Consider the following 19,114-nt stretch of genomic DNA (forward strand, 5'->3'; position numbering starts at 1 on the left):
AATGGAATGAGCTGCCAGAGGAAGTGGTGGAAGCTAGTACAATTGCAATATTTAAAAGGCATCTGGATGGGTATATGAATAGGAAAGATTTGGAGGGATATGGGCCGGGTGCTGGCAGGCGATTGGGTTGGGATATCTGGTCAGCATGGACGAGTTGGACTGAAGGGTCTGTTTCCGTGCTGAACATCTCTATGACTCTAAATGCTCAATTCATCAAGTTTCCTTGTTAACTTCATTAAAAAAATCTCATCGATCAAACATTGATCTTGCTTAACAAATCCATGCTGTCTTTGTTTAATCCATGTTTCCCTAAATGAAGATTTCTCCCATTCCTCAGAATTTTCTTCAATAACATTTCCACAGAGTTATTCCTAATTACCCATTAATTATCCCTCTCTCCCTATTAAACAGTGATATAATGTTAGCTGTGCTGTCAGCCTTTGGCACCACCACTATAGTCAGAGAACTGGAAAATTATGTTTGAGTTTCTGTTGTTTCCTTCTTGCTTCCTAGCCTCGAAAAGATTTTGTTTGGGACTGCATACACGAGGGTATTCGGAGTTGTACGCACATTGAAAAGAAGTTAAGCTCCATAATGCTTCATTTCTAACAATGTTAATTTTCTCTAATATCTCACACTCCCAACACACACGTTAGCCTTATGGTCTTAGTTTCAATAATAACTAAAGAAATCATACTCCCAGGATTTAAATCTGCTCTCCATTCATTTGCCTTATTCCCTGCATTTCTTGCACTTGAGTGTATACCATTTAACATTGTCAAATTCCCATGTTGCCTGTAGAGTTTAGTCTTCCTTTCTCTTCCAAACATGTTTACTAATCTTCTGCCTTTCATTTCCAAATTTTCTTCTCACCCTTCTGAATCAATTCTTAGGATCCCAATCCGAGGCTGTTATTTCAAACCCTCCTGATTATCATCTGCAATGATACTTTACCCAATCTTGTTAAGGTGTAACTCATTCGGCTTGTAGATTGTATCTCATCAGCAGCGGTTACAATACTTCAGAATTAAAGCTCCATTTCACCTCCCTCACACTAACCTCTCAAGCCATGCACATATCAGGTAAATCATCTCACTTCTGAACTCAAATACGAGAATAATTACTGAAAGCAATACAGAATTTTTACTTTGAGGTTGCGTTTTCCCTAGGTCCTGAAACTCTGTCTTCAGACCTCATCCCTCTTTCAACTTAAGTAAGGGCAATTACAGACAGAAAGACAATGAAGCAAGAGTTGCCTAAAGAAGTTGGGAAATAGACTAAGGGGAAGGCCAGCAGATGAGCAGTAGCAGTAGTTAAGCAAATTTTCAATTCTGCTCAGCAAAACTTTATTCTGGTCAAAAAAGATTAGATGAGAAGAATGAACTACCCATGGTTAATGAAGGCTGTCAAAGAGAACATCCAATCAAAAACTAAGGCATACAAAGTGGCACAAGTGATAGGCCAGAGGATTTCTTTTAATAAAGGGAACCAGCAGCAATGACTTGAAACCTAATAAAAAGGGAGAAGATTGATTCGGAAAGTAATAGTAAACATTAAGAGGATGTTTCCTCTTATGACATAAAGCTATAACCTTTTGTTCTAGATTAAGATAAGGAATAGCAAATTTAAAACAGCGATGAGGAGAAATGACTTCTCCCAAATGCTCATGAATCTGTGCAATTCATAATCCCAGAGTGCAGTGAATGCTGGGACAGTGACTGAATTTAAGGAGCAGATAGACAAGATTTTTAATTAGTAATGGATTGAAGGGTTATGAAGAGCAGGCAGTAATGTCAAATTGAACCGGAGATGATATAAGCCATGAGCATATTGAATGGCAGAGCAGGCTCAAGCTGCTGAATAGTCTACTGTTGCTTCTACTCCTTACATTTTTATATTCTAAATATAATGACCGACAGCAAGAGTTCTAGGGAATATAAAAAGAAAGTGACTAAAGTGAGCGTAGGAGCCTTGAAGGATGCAATGGGGCATTTGATAATGGGAAACCAGGAGATAACAGATAATTTAAACCAATATTTTATATTGATCATCATGGTGGACAACACTATAAACTTGCCAAAGATAACAGATAAACAAGCTGCTAAATGGGAGGAGAGGGTTTCTAACAGTTTCTATCATAAGTGACAATTTATCTGACAAACTAATTGGACAGAAGGCTGACAAGTCACAAGGACATGGTGGCCTGCTTCCAAAGATTTTAAACAAAGTGGAAGCATTAGGCGAAATATTGCAGAACTCACTGAATTCTGGGAGGATATTTGTAGATTGCAAAACTGCAAATGTCACATTCCTGATCAAGAAAGGAGGGAAATGAAAGCAGGAAGACATAATTAAAGACATAGCAGGACATTTAGAAAAGCTAATGAAATCAAACAAAGTCAACATGGGTTTTGTGAAAGAAAAATTATGTTCCACAAACTTGCTTCAATTTCTTGAGGTTATAACAAGCAGAGTTGACAAAAGGGTGCTAACAGATGTAGTACTTAGATTTCCAGAAAACACTCGATTAGGTGCCATATAAAATATTATTTCACAAGGCAGGAACTCAAGATATTGGGGTTAATTATTAGCATGGACTGAGGTTTGGCTAACACACAGAAGAGCTGCAATTAAAGGTATATTTACAGGCTGGAATGATGTAACTAATTGATTGCCACAAGCAGTCTCATGACCTCAATGATTTATTATCTATATTAATGACTTGGAGAACTAAAGGAACTAAGGGGCAACTTTTTCACGCGGAGGGTGGTGTATGTATGGAACAAACTGCTGGGGAAAGTGGTGGAGGCTGGTACAATAACAACATTTAAAAAGCATCTGGAGGTGTATATGAATAGGAAAGATTTAGAAAGATAGGGGCCAAATGCTGGCAAATGGAACTAGATTAATTTAGGATATCTGTTCGGCATGGATGAGTTGGACTGCAGGGTCTGTTTCCGTGCTGTACATCTCTATGACTCTGACTGTATGATTGGGCAGAGTGCAATATATCTAAATTTGCTGATGACACAAAATAGATGAGAGAGCATGTTGTGAAGAGGACATTGATAATCTAGGTTGGGTGAGTGACTGGGTAAAATCTAGGCAGATAGAGTTTAATTTAGGAACTGAGAGATCATGTACTTTGTTGGGAAGAATCAAAGGCAGGCTATTAGTTAAATGGAGTGACATTTGAAAAAAAAATGCAGATCTTGTGCATCAAACACAACTTTAGCATACATGTGTAGCTGGTAATTAAGGCAACAAATAAAACTTTGGCCTTCATTGCTAACAAGTTGGAGTTTAAAACTAGGGAAAGCTCGTTACAACTGCAGAGGGTCTAGCTGATATTGTGGAATATTGTGTTCAATTTTGGTTCCCATATTTAAGAAAATATATTTTGACATTGGAGGTAGTTCAAAAAAGATTCACTAGGGCTGATTTCTGGGATGAAGTGGTTGACTGATTGAGAACTGTCTTTATTAATTATAGAAGAATAAGGAGTGATCTTATTGAAACATACAAGATTCTGAGGGACTTAACAGGGTAGATATTGAGAAGATTTTTCTATTAATGAAGGAATCTTGAACTAGGGGACATGGTTACAGAATAAGGGGACATTTACTTAAAACTGAGATACAAAGGAATGTCTTCTCTCATTGGGTAGTGAATGTGTGGAATTTGGCATCCCATACAGTTGTGAAGGTTATACCACAGAAATATTTAAAAAAGAGGTAGATAGATTTTTTAAATATCAAGGGTGTTATAGAATGACAGAGCAAGATTAAGGGGCTGAATGGCCTACTCCTATTTCTTATGCTGTGTTCTACCTAAGCCATGGTGCCCAAAAGATAATTTATTTTAATAAGAACACAAGTTTCTGCCCAAACTAATGGGTGCACTTTACATATTGTAAACCATGGCACTAAAAAGTGGTTATGCTATTTACATAGACAAATGAGCTAATGGGACCTTACTGGACCAGACCAGCAACACAGAGTGCAGCTGTATTCTAAATAGATGTCTTATTGAGTGGAAGACCGTCAAGGACTCTGCAATGTTGGACCCAGAAAACATTGCATTGATCATATCCAAAATTTAACATAAAAGCTTAAAATCACAGCTTAAGGACTTGTAGAAATCTTGGATCTCCAGGGAATAACTAAACATAAAGTAACTTCCTGCATTTTAAAAAAGTCTATTGTACTTTGAATTAATGCAATATTTGTTTATCTGCTTCTTGTGGGGAAGGAACTGAACTACAATTGGTGTTTATGAGGAAATAAGGGATAATATTCAAGGACAGAGGTATACCTGGCTATATGTTAAGACAATCCTTTTATTAAAAAAGTTCTGCCACCCAAAGCTCAGCAGTCAAATCTTAATTTATCCAGGCAGGGTTGATTGAAAAGGATAATATTTCAGCTGCTTTTGTTTTTAGCAGATGTTAAAAGCTCCATTTTGTTGCTTAGCTCCTAATCCCAGCAGTAGAAAGATAACTGAGACACCGCAGGGTTGAACACAGAAAACAATACCAGATCTTTAGTGTAATTTAACCTCACCTCTGGAACAGGAATTTGCAACTGCTGCAACTGCAATGCAATGTCCTGAATGTTATTCTGTAACCAGATCAGGTCTTCATCATCTGTGGTTTCACTGCTGTGCTGCATTCTACTTTAAATGAATAATGAATTTCAGCTAAAGATACTCAAAATTGTAAAATAAGTAAAGTTGACATAAATACTAAAATCAAGCAATGCTAACATTTCAATTGTTTTGTTAAGTGAGTTTGTTTTCTAGTATCAGACAAATATCACACTAAACATTGAACATATTCTCTTTAGGGCTTGCCACTAAGATGACAGAAATGTCTCCAATGTCAAGTGACATTTCTATTCAGGAGGGAAGAGGATGAATGTTTTTAAAAAACTTTAAAGACTTTAATTCTAATGTTAAATAACTGCACTAGTATGAAATACAACTAAACTAAAGAAAATATATATTCATCAGCTGCACAGAAATACAAGAATAATTTCCAATCTTTTAAAAATTGTTTCTTCCAATGACAAGTGCCAAAGAAAACTGAACATTGAAAATAAGCATGGGCAATAAATGTGGGCTTAGCCAACAGTACCCTCATCCCACAAATTAAAAAGAAAATGGCCCCTTGTCACTTTCAGAGTGAACGTTTCCCTGTAGCAAATAAAGCTGACCCATGTGAGCTTTGATTATTTTGCATAAATGTTTACAGGGAGGGAACTGAGAGCATGATTAGAGGTTTGTTGAGTACAGATGAGAAGATAAAGAAATCACAACTGCAGAATGTAACAGGGGAACCTCACTAATTTTCTGACATTCTGTTGCCTGTCTATTAGCCAAAGAGATAGACATTGGCTATTTTCTGGCACAGAGACTGAATAGCAGAGGGTAGCACATGTCAGCCATGACTGAAAGAACTGTAATATAACAAGTAGGAGAGATAGAAATAATGATGACTAGTGCAGGGGAAAGGGCTCCATCTCTACATGGAAGAGAGCAAAGACTGGGAAGGAGAGTGTACTGTTCATGCCAGCTGGAGGTTCAGGAATTTGGTTTGAGAAGTGTTCATGCTCACAAGTAGTGATATAAAAAGCAAATAAATTTATCCAGCTGCTCCTCTCTCCAATAGATGCAGAGTCATGGAAAACCTCAGGCCAGTCTTAAATTTAAATCAAATTTCCAACTGCCCAGGTGCAAACCTATTTAAATAAAGGAATTAAGTTCCTAGCTCTCGATGGTGAGATGCAGACATCCAACCTAATGACATACAAAAGACAATATTCATGTATGGAGGAGTTTCAGTCACAATACATTAACATTTTTGAATCCCCATTATTCATTTCAACACTCTTTATACCTAGTAATAACTTTGTTGGCCAACATTCTAAGTTTGGAAATAATCAGCTGCATCTTCTGTCTGATGCGTTCCATGTTAATATTTTCTCCAGATGCGCTGCCTCCTCCATCAATTTCAGTACCATTCACTGATTCAGTATACCATTGCTCGCTATAAACTGAGGCATCCTTTCCATTCTCTGTTGCTGCCAACTTTTGGTGCATAATCCAGTTTCTTGTTCTATCAGTTGAAAGCCCAATGTTGCAAGTATTCTGCAACTGCAGGGAAACAAAAATCAGTTTAACAATGTGTATGAAAAATAAACTAACAGTCCACTCTCATGACCATTTATATTTACGTATATACCAGAATAATGTGTGTTTTAGTTTGGTGTTCATCAACCACATACTACACATTCTGTTGATCGATCTCAAAAAGATATCACCTTTGGCAACAAGTTAAGAATGAGTACATCCCTAGCTTAAAAAAATTGGTTAATCTTCCAAGAGCAAGCCAAGAGAGGAATTTAAGTTTCATTTTTCTGAGAAATAGATTTCAAAATCTGGTCCTGGTGGAAAAGCTGTTGGTACACATGGATAGGTTGCCTTTCAAATATAGTTGCATTAACAGGTATTAATAGAATATGATCATGAATTTTTTGGTGCATATGAACGGTGGCTGAAGAGGTCTTTCACTGCTAATAATATCCTGGATAGCCCTGATAATCAAACTGTGGGGTAACAAGTATGGAAAATTCAAAGATTTGCTTGCCCCAGCTAACTGAAAAGACATGTCACTGTCAGACATTTTGGACCAGCTTGAGCAGCATTATAAGTTCCAAGTCACTGGAGATTGCTGCAAGTTATCAGTTTGGAACAAGGGATCAATTGCCCAGTGAGGGCATTGCAGAGTTTATTGTGGCTTTGAAAATTAAAGAGAATTTCAAGAAAAAGTGTTATGGGTCAGAGTTGTGTGCATTTTAAAAGTGAGGGCAGATGTGTTAAGTTCCTGACCTTGCCAAATAGCAGTTTTCACCGATATGGTGGAATACAACACAAGAATAGTCAATTGTCAGTCAGTACTGAAGTAAATAAGCTTCATTAGATTATGCCAAAAGTCCCAATCAAGGCAATTATATAGTCTTGTCACCATGTTATACCTTTGTGGGGCTGTGAATTGTCCATTTCTGCAGTCAGAATGCTACAGTTGCAAAAAGGGCCATCTTGCCAGGCATTGATTTGATTTGATTTGATTTGATTGTCATATCAGAGGCATGTCAGAGGTTGGACAAAATACTGACAAGAAGGACATGATACAAGTGAACATTGACAAATAGTAGCAGCTCATTGACTGCTAATGCGATCTTTTCAATAAAAAGCACAAAACGTTAAATGCAAGTTCGTAGTCCAATTATCATCAGAGTAATACTGAATGGAGTTTTATACGGAATTTCAGCACAACGCTGAATAGCTATCAAAAAATGAATTAGCATCAGTTGAGAAATCATATCTAAAATTAAGGAATTGTAGAGGATATAAAATTTCTATAATAGTCAATTACAAAGATCAATGGGCAAAATTACCAACTGTCATAACAAAGTGTCAACAACTAGTCCCACTCAGAAGGAACTGATTAAAAACAGTGAAATTACTCTCAAATATGATTGTTCACATAGAAATGAAACACACAATGCAAGATGAATGATTGTCAAGAATCCTCAGCTGTTTCAATGGAACTGATCACCTGATTCAAGGACAAAGGGTACTTGGACTGCACCCATAATGGTCAGGCCAAAGGCAAATGGCTGTTTGATACAATGTGGAGATTATAAAGTAACTCACAATAATTTGCCAAATGTCAAAAATCTGTTCATTGTGTTGTTCAGAGACCAGGTTTCTTCAAAGTTAGATCTGATATTTCCCTTTCCACAAATAAAATTGACAATGAGTTAATGTCATATTTCATAATTAACAGTCACATAGGTCTACTTCAGTTTCCATTCAGTGTTTCTGAGTCGGTGAACTAAATGTTGCAAGGAATTCAGGGATTATGTTACTTGAATGACAGATTTGCTTGAGATCCAAACAGGCAGACCCATGATGAGAAGCTGCAAAAGGTATACAAATATTTAGAAAAGCATGAAGGTCAAGTGAAAGCAGTTAAAGGGAAATGTTTCAAAATTCTATAGTGTAGTTGGATCTCATAGTAGCCAAAGATAGGTAACACCCTATTCGGAGAATGGTTCAAAGCACTAAGAAATGCTCCACACCCTCTATACTCCATTAGAACTATTTTTGGGAGTAGTGAATTATTTCAAGAAATTCATACCAAATTTGGCCACCTTTTTGCATCCATTAAACAAACTTTTTGAAAAAGAGTGTTCCATAGTTTTTGATAAAGGAGTATGACAAAGCACTCAAGCTGCATTAAAATAAACACAAAGGTGGGAAGTGCTTATGTATTGTGGTGTCCAAAAAGATTAAACTATCGTGTGATGCATGTCGATGCATTGTAGCTGTTGTGATCTCTCAAATGTTAGATAAATGCTGGAAGTGCTTTCAGGAGAGATATTTTGCACACAAAAAGCAATAGATGTTCGAAACTCTATTTCACAAATGGCAGTTGATGCTGGATAGGTTGTTAATTTAAATTTGAGATTGATCAATTTTTATTCAACAAATGTATTACAGGATATGCGCCAAAAGCAGGTACACGGAGTTAAGCTACACTTCAACCATGACTTCACTGCATCCCTCTTAGAATGCAAAACTAGTGGTTAAGTTAGATTTGTGGATAAATGGAAAACAAAATAAATTGTATTGAATTTTGAGTACCATATACCATATTAAAGACAGTGTGGTCATTGGCACATATGTATATAACTGAATAACCCAGTTTTTAATTCAATGTTGACCTCCCATGTGCTAAACACTTATTTAATATGTTTTGAAAATATATCAAAGACTTTAATTTCAGCAACAACATTTCAAACAAATTTCAGTCTTTTTTATAATATAAAAGACTGAAATTTGTTTGAAATGGTGTTGCTGAAATTAAAGTCTTTGATATATTTTATACTATAAAGTTTTTATAAAACTGAAACACGATACCTTTATGGTTAAATTTGTATGCGTTAAGAACATAATACTATTACATTGCTTCTAAAGTAACATCACTAAGCAGAAATTAGGGATTCTCAGTTGGTTGAATATACGTTTTGGCACTTATTCATGATTTTAAAAAGCAGAGATACATTCAACCCAATAAACTATTTGACATAGTAATAGACACCAGAGTGGGGCCAGTGACCAAGGATTCAAACTCTGAAAACACAGAGGAAGGAAAGCATATGAAAAAGGCAATGCAACATTGGTAAAGCGTGTAGGAAAATAGATATTCGACAAAAAGAATGGCTTTAAAACAAACTACTGGTGGTACAGTATTTTTCTGAATTTTGATATGTGTCAGCTAAATCATTGTGGTCACATTCAAGTCTCTACATTCCTATGTCGCTTTGTAATTTATTAGGTTGGTATGAAGAGGCCTTCCTTGTTTACTCTTTCATATTACAGAAACAGAAAACTGTGCCACAGTATATTTTTGTTTGATACCACATGGCAGAAACAGTTTTCTAAGAAGTGACTCATGTTGAAGTGAACAACAATACAGTACAACCTTGATTATCCAAACATCAATTATCCGAATTTCACATTTTCCAAATAAGATCTCAACGTCCTGTAAAAACGGCATTAGGCAACTCAGCATGCAGTTATCAGTTAAACAGCATTATAGAGTGTATTGCCGGATAACCGAGAAATGTTCGATAACTGGCTCTCAAATTATGATAGAACAGCTGTTGGTTAAACTGCATTATGGCATGCATTGCTAGATGATAGAGAAATGTTCAGATTACCAGCACTCATAAATTATCACTTGCTTACGATCAGATCGATTATCTGAACGATCAATTGTCTGAACAAAATACTCCCGGCCTGTTTCGTACAGATAATTGAGGTTCTACTGTATTTCCTTTAAGCATGAGAAAAGCAAACTGCAGGTTATATTAATAGACTGGGAGTACACTTGGAAAAACTTGTGAAACCTGTTGAACTGCTCTAGCACTCAGCTGCACGCTACAAAAGAAACTGGTATGAAAATAAAGAACTGTGGATGCTGGAATTCTGAAATACAAGCACAATATGCTGGAGAAACTCAGCAGGTTCAGTAGCAGCCGTGAAGAGACGCTTCAAGTCGGGATGAGTCCAGTTCTAATGAAGGGCCACTGGACTTGAAACATTTACTGAGAGTTTCTGTCTACAGATGCTGCCAGACCTGCCTGAGCTTGACTAAAAACTGCCAGACCTGCCTGAGCTTGACTAAAAACTAGAATGCAAAATGAGGGATTTGGCATATGATTATTGACTACCTTTTTTCATTTGTGGACAACTGATCAAAAGCTTACGTAAATTTTGTTAACAAGATCTTGTTGGCTAAACTATTAGAATTTAGCATAAATTTAGCTCTGGTTAGTTTATTTTATGAAAAATAAAATACTGCAGACTTAAAATAAACGCAAAGAGCTAGAAAATACTCAGCAGTATTGGCAGCATCTGTGTAATGAAAAACAGGGTTAATTAGTCAATTTGAATATGACTGAATAAGTCATATTTGAACCAAATGTTAACTTTGTTTCTCTCTTGATCTGTTTTATGCTGCTAAATTTCATGTTATTTTGAAATGTACAAAATAGATAGATTTTATTTCTCCTGGACTAGCCTAGATCAAGATGACAGGGAGAAAGTGAGGACTGCAGATGCTGGAGATCAGAGCTTAAAAATGTGTTGCTGGAAAAGCCTAGATCAGCCAAGTTTCAAGGCAAATGTTCCTCATTTGTGCGAAAAAGTGAAACTCTCAGAATGATTACATTACTTTTGAGGGTAATTGCTCAAGAAAGAAAGCGTCATGATTATGATTGCAACCCAATATTTGATTTTGTCATTGTAATGTGGCACAAGTGAATGCATTAGAAAAGAATAAAAGTCAAATTTAGATTCGATACCATACTCATAATCTCTCCACTTATGTTCCAAATCAGATTTAGTGGAGCTACAACTTTTTGGGTACATAACTGGCTATCCATTTACAATTCTAACGTTTCAACAGATATCTCTCTCATTTACAGTTTTTGATTTCACATTTTATACTTTATTTTGACATTTTACCCCAAACTATAGAGGATATTTACACACATAATAAGTACTATATAAATGCAAATTTTTGGCTGTAGTTATGACAAGTTGTTGAAATGAGGTATTAGTCAATTTTACACCATGTACCTTTGCTTGAGGGATCTTTTCAGTGACAGCTACATCTGTGTCCAATTGATTTTCTGCCTCTCCGGTTCTCACTTGTTTCATTTCCTGTAACGCCTGAACAGTTTCTTTCAATTTTTCTTTCTCTCTTTGCAACTTTAAAACTTCATGTTTTTCTTTTTCCAACTGGTCCATGAGTTCTTTTGCTTGTAGCTGCAAGGAATCTACTTTTTCCAGGATCTGTTTATGCGATTCTTGCTCCTTTAACAGGGACGTCCTATGAATCTGCTGCTGTTCCTCAAGGTGTTGCCTCAACTGAACTGACTCAAGTTTGTACCTTTCCATCTCACTCACCAACTCTACTATACGATTATGTTGATCTTCTAGTTGTCTTTGCAGCTCCCCTATTAGCATTTCAGATGTCATCTCAGCTGTCTTCACCATTCCTTCCTGCTTCTCCTTTGCCTGTGGAAGCAGCTTCAAGATCTGCCGTTCTCGTTCTAGTGCACTGCTTAATTCGCAAGATCTACTTTTTTCAGCATCTAAGGCAACTTGGAGCTCACTGGCGCGACTTTTCTCATGGGATAATTCAGTTTCATGTAGGGCTTTCTCAGAATCTAGATTCTGTCTAAGGTCCTTTATTGTCACCCTTTCATTTTCCAAAGTACATTCCAAGTGCAAATATCTTTTCCTTTGATCCTCAAGTGCAAATTTCAGGTCCTGAAATTAGACAAGAACATGTTTTTCAAATATTGCTAATAAAATTTGCTACAAATATGTTTAGTTTTATAATTACTGGAATATTTGTGACTATTTTATCATGCATATCTTCCGTAGAAACAGAAAAAAAGGAGTAGGTCATTCAGCCCATCGAGCGTGTTTGCCATTCAACGATCATTGATGTTCATCTATATCAATGCTATACTCTCATTCTCTCCCCATACCCCTTAATGCCTGTAGTGTCTTAAAATGTTTTTTTCTTAAATATAGCCAGTGCCTTGCCATCCACTGTCATATATGTTAAAAAATTCCATGGGTTCACCACTACCTGAGTGAAGACATGCCTCCATATTTCAGTATTAAATGGCCTATCACATATCCTGAGACTGTGACCCCTTTCTCAAGGCCAACGAGAAGGGGGAAATACATTACATCTAATTTGTCCAACTTTATCAGAATTTTACAAATGGGTGGCACAGTGACTCGGTGGTTAGCATTACTGCCTCACAGCGCCAGAGACCTGGGTTTGATTCCCACCTTGGTCGATTGTCTGCACATTTTCCCCATATCTACATGGGTTTCCTCCAGGGGCTCTTGTTTCCTCCCACAGTACAAAGACATGCAGGTTAGGTGGACTAGCCATGATAAATTTCTCATAGTGTCAAGGGATGTGCAGGCTAGGTGAAGTAGCATGGGAAACGCAGGGTTATAGGGATAGGCTAGCGAAGTGGGTCTGAGTGGGATGCTCCTCGAATGGTCAGTATGGACTCGATGGGCCGAATGACTTGCTGCCATAGTATAGGGATTCCATGTTTCTTTAAATGAGATCCTCTTTCTTTTTCTTCCAAAATCCATTGAATATATAAGTCCTGCTAACCTAATCACTCCTTGTATAAAACTGCCATTCCAGGAATGTTGGTTGCATTCCCTCCATAGCAAGAATACACTTTCTTAGGAAAGGAGACAAAACTGAATACAATACTCCAGCTGTCATCTCACCAATGTCCAGTATAGCTACAGTAAGATACAGTTGCTCCTATAATCAAATTTTCATATAAGTAAACCTGTTTACTATTTGCCACTGAACTGCTTTGCTGCACACTTGCTTTCAGTGACTAGTGTACAATGATATCTTGGTCCCTTTTGTATTATCGACAGTTCCCAACCTATCACTATTTAAACAATAAACTTTTGTCTGCCAAATGCTTAACTCACACTTATCCATGTGTTTTTGCATGTCATGCATTTGCCCACTCTCACAACATATCTAAATTGCCTTGAAACCTCCATACCTGTATATTCTTTTTACCACCCAATAATTTTGTGCTGTCAGCAACTTGGAAATGCTACATTTGATTCTCTCATTTCCCAAACATTCCTATACTCAAGTACTGATCTCTATTGCACCCTATTAGCCACTGCTTTCCACTCTGGAAAATAAAATCTGTTCCTCTTCTGATAATGTCTGCTGAATAATTCTGAATCTATGCCAGTTTATTGTTCTTTAATCCGAATGTGCTTTAATTTTGCACGCTAACCTATTATATGGGACTTCATCAAAGCTTCCTGAAAATCCAAATACATTGCACATTCTCCCCGTGGTCTGCATGGGTTTCCCCCACGTGCTCCGGTTTCCTTCCACAATCCAAAGATGTGCAGGTCAGGTGAATTGGCCATGCTAAATTGCCTGTAGTGATAGGTGCATTAGTCAGGGGTAAATATAGGGGCTAGGGGAATGGGTCTGGGTGGGTTACTCTTTGGAGGGTTGGTGTGGACTTGTTGGGCCAAAGGGCCTGTTCCCATACTGTAGGGAATCTGATCACCATTCGCTAGTTTCCCTTTAACTATTCTCTTAGTTACCTTGCCAAAGCTCAAGTAAGTTTCTCAAACATAATGTGTATTTTATAACAGTTTAAGACTTTGAAATAGAATAAGGCCATTTAGCCCACCAAATCTGCTCTCCATTGAACCAGATAATCACTGATCTGATAGTCCTTATCTTCATTTTTCCGCCTTATCCATATACACTTTGATTCCCTCACTGATTGAATATCTATTTCAGTATTAAATTTATCTAATGACCAGGCTCAGCAGCCCTCTGCTGTAAAGAATGCCACTGATTCACTATCCTCAGAATAAAAAGCCTCCTTATCTGTATCTTTAATGGGGAATCTCTGAGATTATGTTCTCTGGTCCTAGACTTTCCCACAAAGGTAAATACCCTCTCCACATCTATACTGTCAAGCCATCTAAGAATGTTATATATTTCAATTAGGTCTCCTCTCATTCTTCTAAACTCCAGTGAGTATATGCCCAGTCTACTCAACCTCTCACCATAAGAAAATTCCTCCAAAGCCAGAATCTATCAAAGCAGCTTCTCTGGACTGCCTCCAATGTAGTATATCTTTTCTTATATAAGTAGATGAAAAAGTGCTCATAGTATTCCAGCTATGGTCAAGCAATTGCCTTAATAGCTTTAGCAATACCTCCCTATTTTTATACTTCATTCCCTTTGAAAATAAACACCAGCAATCCATTTGCCTTTCCCATGATCTGGGAGAAAGTGAGGATTGCAGATGCTGGAGAGACAGAGTTGCAAAATTGTGGTGCTGGAAAAGCACAGGTCAGACAGCATCCAAGAAGCAGGACAAGTGATGGGCTTGTTAGTGGGTGAGCATTTTGGTGATGGTGACCACAATTCTGTGACTTTCACTTTGGTTATGGAGAGAGATAGGTGCGTGCAACAGGGTCATTTTTACAATTGGGGGAAGGGTAAATACGATGCTACAAGACAGGATCTGAGGAGCATAAGTTGGGAGCACAGGCTGTCAGGGAAGGATGTCATTGAAATGTGGAACTTTTTCAAGGAACAGATATAACGTGTCCTTGATATGTATGTACCTGTCAGGTAGGAAAGAGATGGTCGTGTGAGGGAACCTTGGTTGATGAGGGAGGTTGAATGTCTTGTAAAGAGGAAGAAGGAGGCTTACATAAGGTTGAGGAAACAAGGTTTAGACAGAGAGTTGGAGGGATACAGGATAGCCAGGATGGAGCTGAAGAAAGGGATGAGGAGAGCTAAGAGAGGGCATGAAAAATCTTTGGCGGGTAGGATCAAGGATAACCCCAAGGCCTTTTATGCGGATGTGAGAAACATGAGAATGACGAGAAAGAGGGTAGGTCCGATCAAGGACAGTAGTGGGAGACGGTGTATTGAGTCGGAAGAGATAGGAGAGGTCTTGAATGAGTACTTTTCTTCAGTAATTACAAATGAGAGGGACCGTATGAAGAGGAGAGTATGAAACAGACTGGTAAGCTAGAGGAGATACTTAATGGGAAGGAAGATGTGTTGGGCATTTTGAAAAACTTGAGGATAGACAAGTCCCCCGGGCCTGACGGGATATATCCTAGGATTATGTGGGAAGCAAGAGAGGAAATTGCAGAGCCGTTGGCAACGATCTTTTCGTCTTCACTGTTAACAGGGATGGTACCAGGGTACTCGAGAGTGGCGAATGTTGTGCCCCTGTTCAAAAAAGGGAATAGGGATAACCCTGGGAATTACAGCCCAGTTAGTCTTACTTCGGTGGCAGGCAAAGCAACAGAAAGGATACTGAGGGTTAGGATTTATGAGTATCTGGAAAGACACTGCTTGATTAGGGACAGCCAGCACAGATTTGTGAGGGGTAGGTCTTGCCTTACAAGTCTTATTGAATTCTTTGAGAAGGTGACCAAGCATGTGGATGAGGGTAGAGCAGTGGATGTAGTGTACATGGATTTTAGGAAAGCATTTGATAAGGTTCCCCATGGTAGGCTTATGCGGAAAGTCAGGAGGCATGGGATAGTAGGAAATTTGGTCAGTTGGATAGAGAACTGGCAAACTGGTCGAAGTCAGAGGGTGGTGGATGGTAAATATTCAGCCCGGAGCCCAGTTACAAGTGGACTTCCGCAGGGATCAGTTCTGGGTCCTCTGCTGTTTGTAATTTTTATTAATGACTTGGAAGAGGGAGTCGAAGGTGGGGGGGGGGGGGGGGGTCAGTAAATTTGTAGACGATATGAAGATTGGTGAAGTTGTGGATAGTGAGGAGGACTGTTGTCGGCTGCAAAGGGACTTAGATATGATGCAGAACTGGGCTGAGGAGTGGCAGATGGAGTTCAACCCTGTCAAGTGTAAGGTTGTCCATTTTGGAAGGACAAATAAGAATGCGGAATACAGGGTTAATGGTAGGGTTCTTAGTAAGGTGGAGGAGCAGAGGGATCTTTGGGTCTATGTTCATAGCTCTTTGAAAGTTGCCACTCAGGTGGGTAGAGCTTGTAAGAAGGCCTATGGTGTATTAGCGTTCATTAGCAGAGGGATTGTATTCAAGAGTTGTGAGGTGATGTTGCAGCTGTACAGGACCTTGGTAAGGCCACATTTGGAGTACTGTGTGCAGTTCTGGTCACCTCATTTTAGGAAAAATGTGGAGGCTTTGGAAAGGGTGCAGAGGAGATTAACCAGGATGTTGCCTGGAATGGAGAATAGGTCGTACGAGGATAGGTTGAGAGTGCTAGGCCTTTTCTCATTGGAATAGCGAAGGATGAGGGGTGACTTGATAGAGGTTTATAAGATGATCAGGGGAATAGATAGAGTAGACAGTCAGAAACTTTTTCCCCGGGTACAACAGAGTGTTACAAGGGGACATAAATTTAAGGTGAAGAGTGGAAGGTATAGGGGGGATGTCAGGGGTAGGTTCTTTACCCAGAGAGTGGTGGGGACATGGAATCCGCTGCCTGTGGGAGTGGCAGAGTCAGAATCATTGGTGACCTTTAAGCGGCAATTGGATAGGTACATGGATAGGTGCTTAAGCTAGGACAAATATTCGGCATAACATCGCGGGCCGAAGGGCCTGTTCTGTGCTGTATTGTTCTATGTTCTAAATGAAATTATACATTGAATAATACTTTGATTGTTTGTTGAGTCTTTCATCTGTTAGAATGACCACGATAGTTTCACTTCTTTCACAGCCCTCTGTGGTGGAGGGCTGAGAGTGTGAGAGAGAGTGTATGTGTGTGTGTATATGTGAGTGTGAATTGTCTAAGTCTGTGAGAGGGGGCATGTGTGAGTGTGTGGGTGTCTGGGGTGGGGGGTTGTGAGTGTATGTGGGAGAGAGTGTATATGTGTGTGTATGTGAGTGTAAAGTGGTCTAAGTCTGTGAGAGGATGCACGTGTGAGTGTCTGTATGTGTGTGTGTCTATACGTGTGCCAGTGTGTATGTGTGTATAGGAATGTCTTTGAAGGGCTGATGAAGGGTTTTTGCCCGAAACCTCGATTTTACTGCTCCTCGGATGTTGCCTGAACTGCTGTGCTTTTCCAGCACCACTAATCCAGAATCTGGTTTCCAGCATCTGCAGTCCTTGATTTTACCTAGCTAAGTTCCGTACTCATAGAGAGGGCCTCAACCAGGACCTTGGGTTCATGTCACACTATAGGTGACCACCATTGCACTATACACATACACACACACTCAGACTTAGACCACTTTACACACACACACATATACACTCTCTCAAAGACACTCACAACCCCCCACCCCAGAGACACACACACACACACACACACACACACACACACACACACACCCTCACACAAGCCCCCTCCCACAGACTTAGACACTTTACACTCACATATATACTCTCGCTCACATTCTCAACCCCGCACCACAGACAGACAGACACACACACATACGTTTGTAGGGTGAATTTGTACTTGCAGAGTTACATTGTACTTTGCTAAAAAACCGCATGAATCCATGTAAGACTCTGTTAACTCACTTTTTAGATTACAATCAGTCTAAACATTATGGCACAGACAGGGAAAGCAGGGGGCTAACACCTTCAACATATTATCTGGCTGATACCAATTGTTACAGTTAACCTGAGAATGTAACTTTTAAAAACCTTTATGCGATTTACATATGAAAACTATCATGGTCATTCTAACAGATGAAAGACTCAACAAACAACCAAGGTATTTTTCAATGTATAATTTCAGTTACATCACACTGTAAACTTTTGTTATAAATTCTGTGTCTTACAATTGTGTACTCCACAACCACCTGATGAAGGAGCGGTGCTCCAAAAGCTAGTGCTTCCAAATAAACCTGTTGGACTATAACCTGTTGTGCGATTTTTTAACTATACGCAGATGCAAATCACCCAGAATTGTAATGTTATCTGCATCTCCAATTTCCTGTTTAATGCCATCCCCACTTTACCAATACTGACTGGAGGCTTTTTAACAACTCTCACTTTTTCCCCTTGTTGTTTTTTGCATTCAACCACATAGGTTTTACATGTAGATTTTCTAAGTCAATATTCTTTCTCACTGTTGCATTAACCGTATCCTTTACCAACATCATCCACCTCCTTTCCCCTGCTCTTTCTAAATATTAAATAACCTTGTCAATTCAGTTTCTAGCTTTCGTCACCTGTAGTCATCAGTCACCCTGTTCACAATTGTAATCATATTGTACTTGTTTACAACTATTTGCACTACTGCAAATATTCTGTGCATCTACATGCAGTATATATGGATTTGTCTTTGGTTAACCTTTTTTTCCCCCTCACTTTTTTGTACTATAATCCTATTTATTGCTAGCCTTCTTTTCCTCTGTTCCCCACTTCTGCATTCTACATTTCTATCTTTCAAGTCTATCTTTGTTTCCGTTTACTTCTCCTTGCTCAAGTCCCCTTCGCAAGCCCCTCTAAGTTAAACCCTCTCCCATAATACCAACAAATGCCCCTGCTAGGTATGACTCATCCAGCTTCGACATATTCGCTTCAACATGTTCGCCTTCCCCAGAATTGGACACAATTCCTCAGAAATCTAAACCCTTCTTTCTAGCATCATCTCTCCAGCCACACTTTCATCCAGTTTATTCACCTCTTTCTGAATGTGTTAGAATGTACCAGTGGAAGCATCTTTTCTAGCTCCCTATATTTTGCCTGAGGGACCTCAACCTTTTCTTTATGTATATATTTTATACATATATTTTGTATATGTATCAACATCCGACAGTTTACCCTCCTTCAGAATGTCCTGCAGCCATTCTGTCACCCTTGATCCTGACATTAGGGAGGCAATGCAACATACTGGATGCTACATCTGTGACCCTAGAAACATTGATATGTTTTTCTTATGATAGAATCCCCTATCACTATTGCTCTTCAACCC

The 19,114-nt window shown here is 38.7% G+C and overlaps 1 protein-coding gene across 6 annotated transcripts in view; it reads right to left on the reverse strand.

Annotated features, from left to right (window-relative positions):
• Positions 1–19,114, reverse strand: part of akap9 (A kinase (PRKA) anchor protein 9) — a 249,318-nt gene that overhangs the window by 15,091 nt on the left and 215,113 nt on the right. For 5 of the 6 annotated variants that reach the window (XM_072575788.1, XM_072575787.1, XM_072575790.1 and 2 more), the window contains 3 exons: positions 11,212–11,907; positions 5,897–6,153; positions 4,563–4,674 (listed from right to left, as the gene is read on the reverse strand). In XM_072575788.1, the coding sequence (XP_072431889.1) occupies positions 4,563–4,674; positions 5,897–6,153; positions 11,212–11,907 (1,065 nt within the window). The remainder of the gene's footprint in view (positions 1–4,562; positions 4,675–5,896; positions 6,154–11,211; positions 11,908–19,114) is intronic. The other variant, XM_072575786.1, reaches the window with a different exon arrangement.

This window comes from Chiloscyllium punctatum, chromosome 8 (genome assembly GCF_047496795.1).
Source record: "Chiloscyllium punctatum isolate Juve2018m chromosome 8, sChiPun1.3, whole genome shotgun sequence".
NCBI classification, from domain to species: domain Eukaryota; kingdom Metazoa; phylum Chordata; class Chondrichthyes; order Orectolobiformes; family Hemiscylliidae; genus Chiloscyllium; species Chiloscyllium punctatum.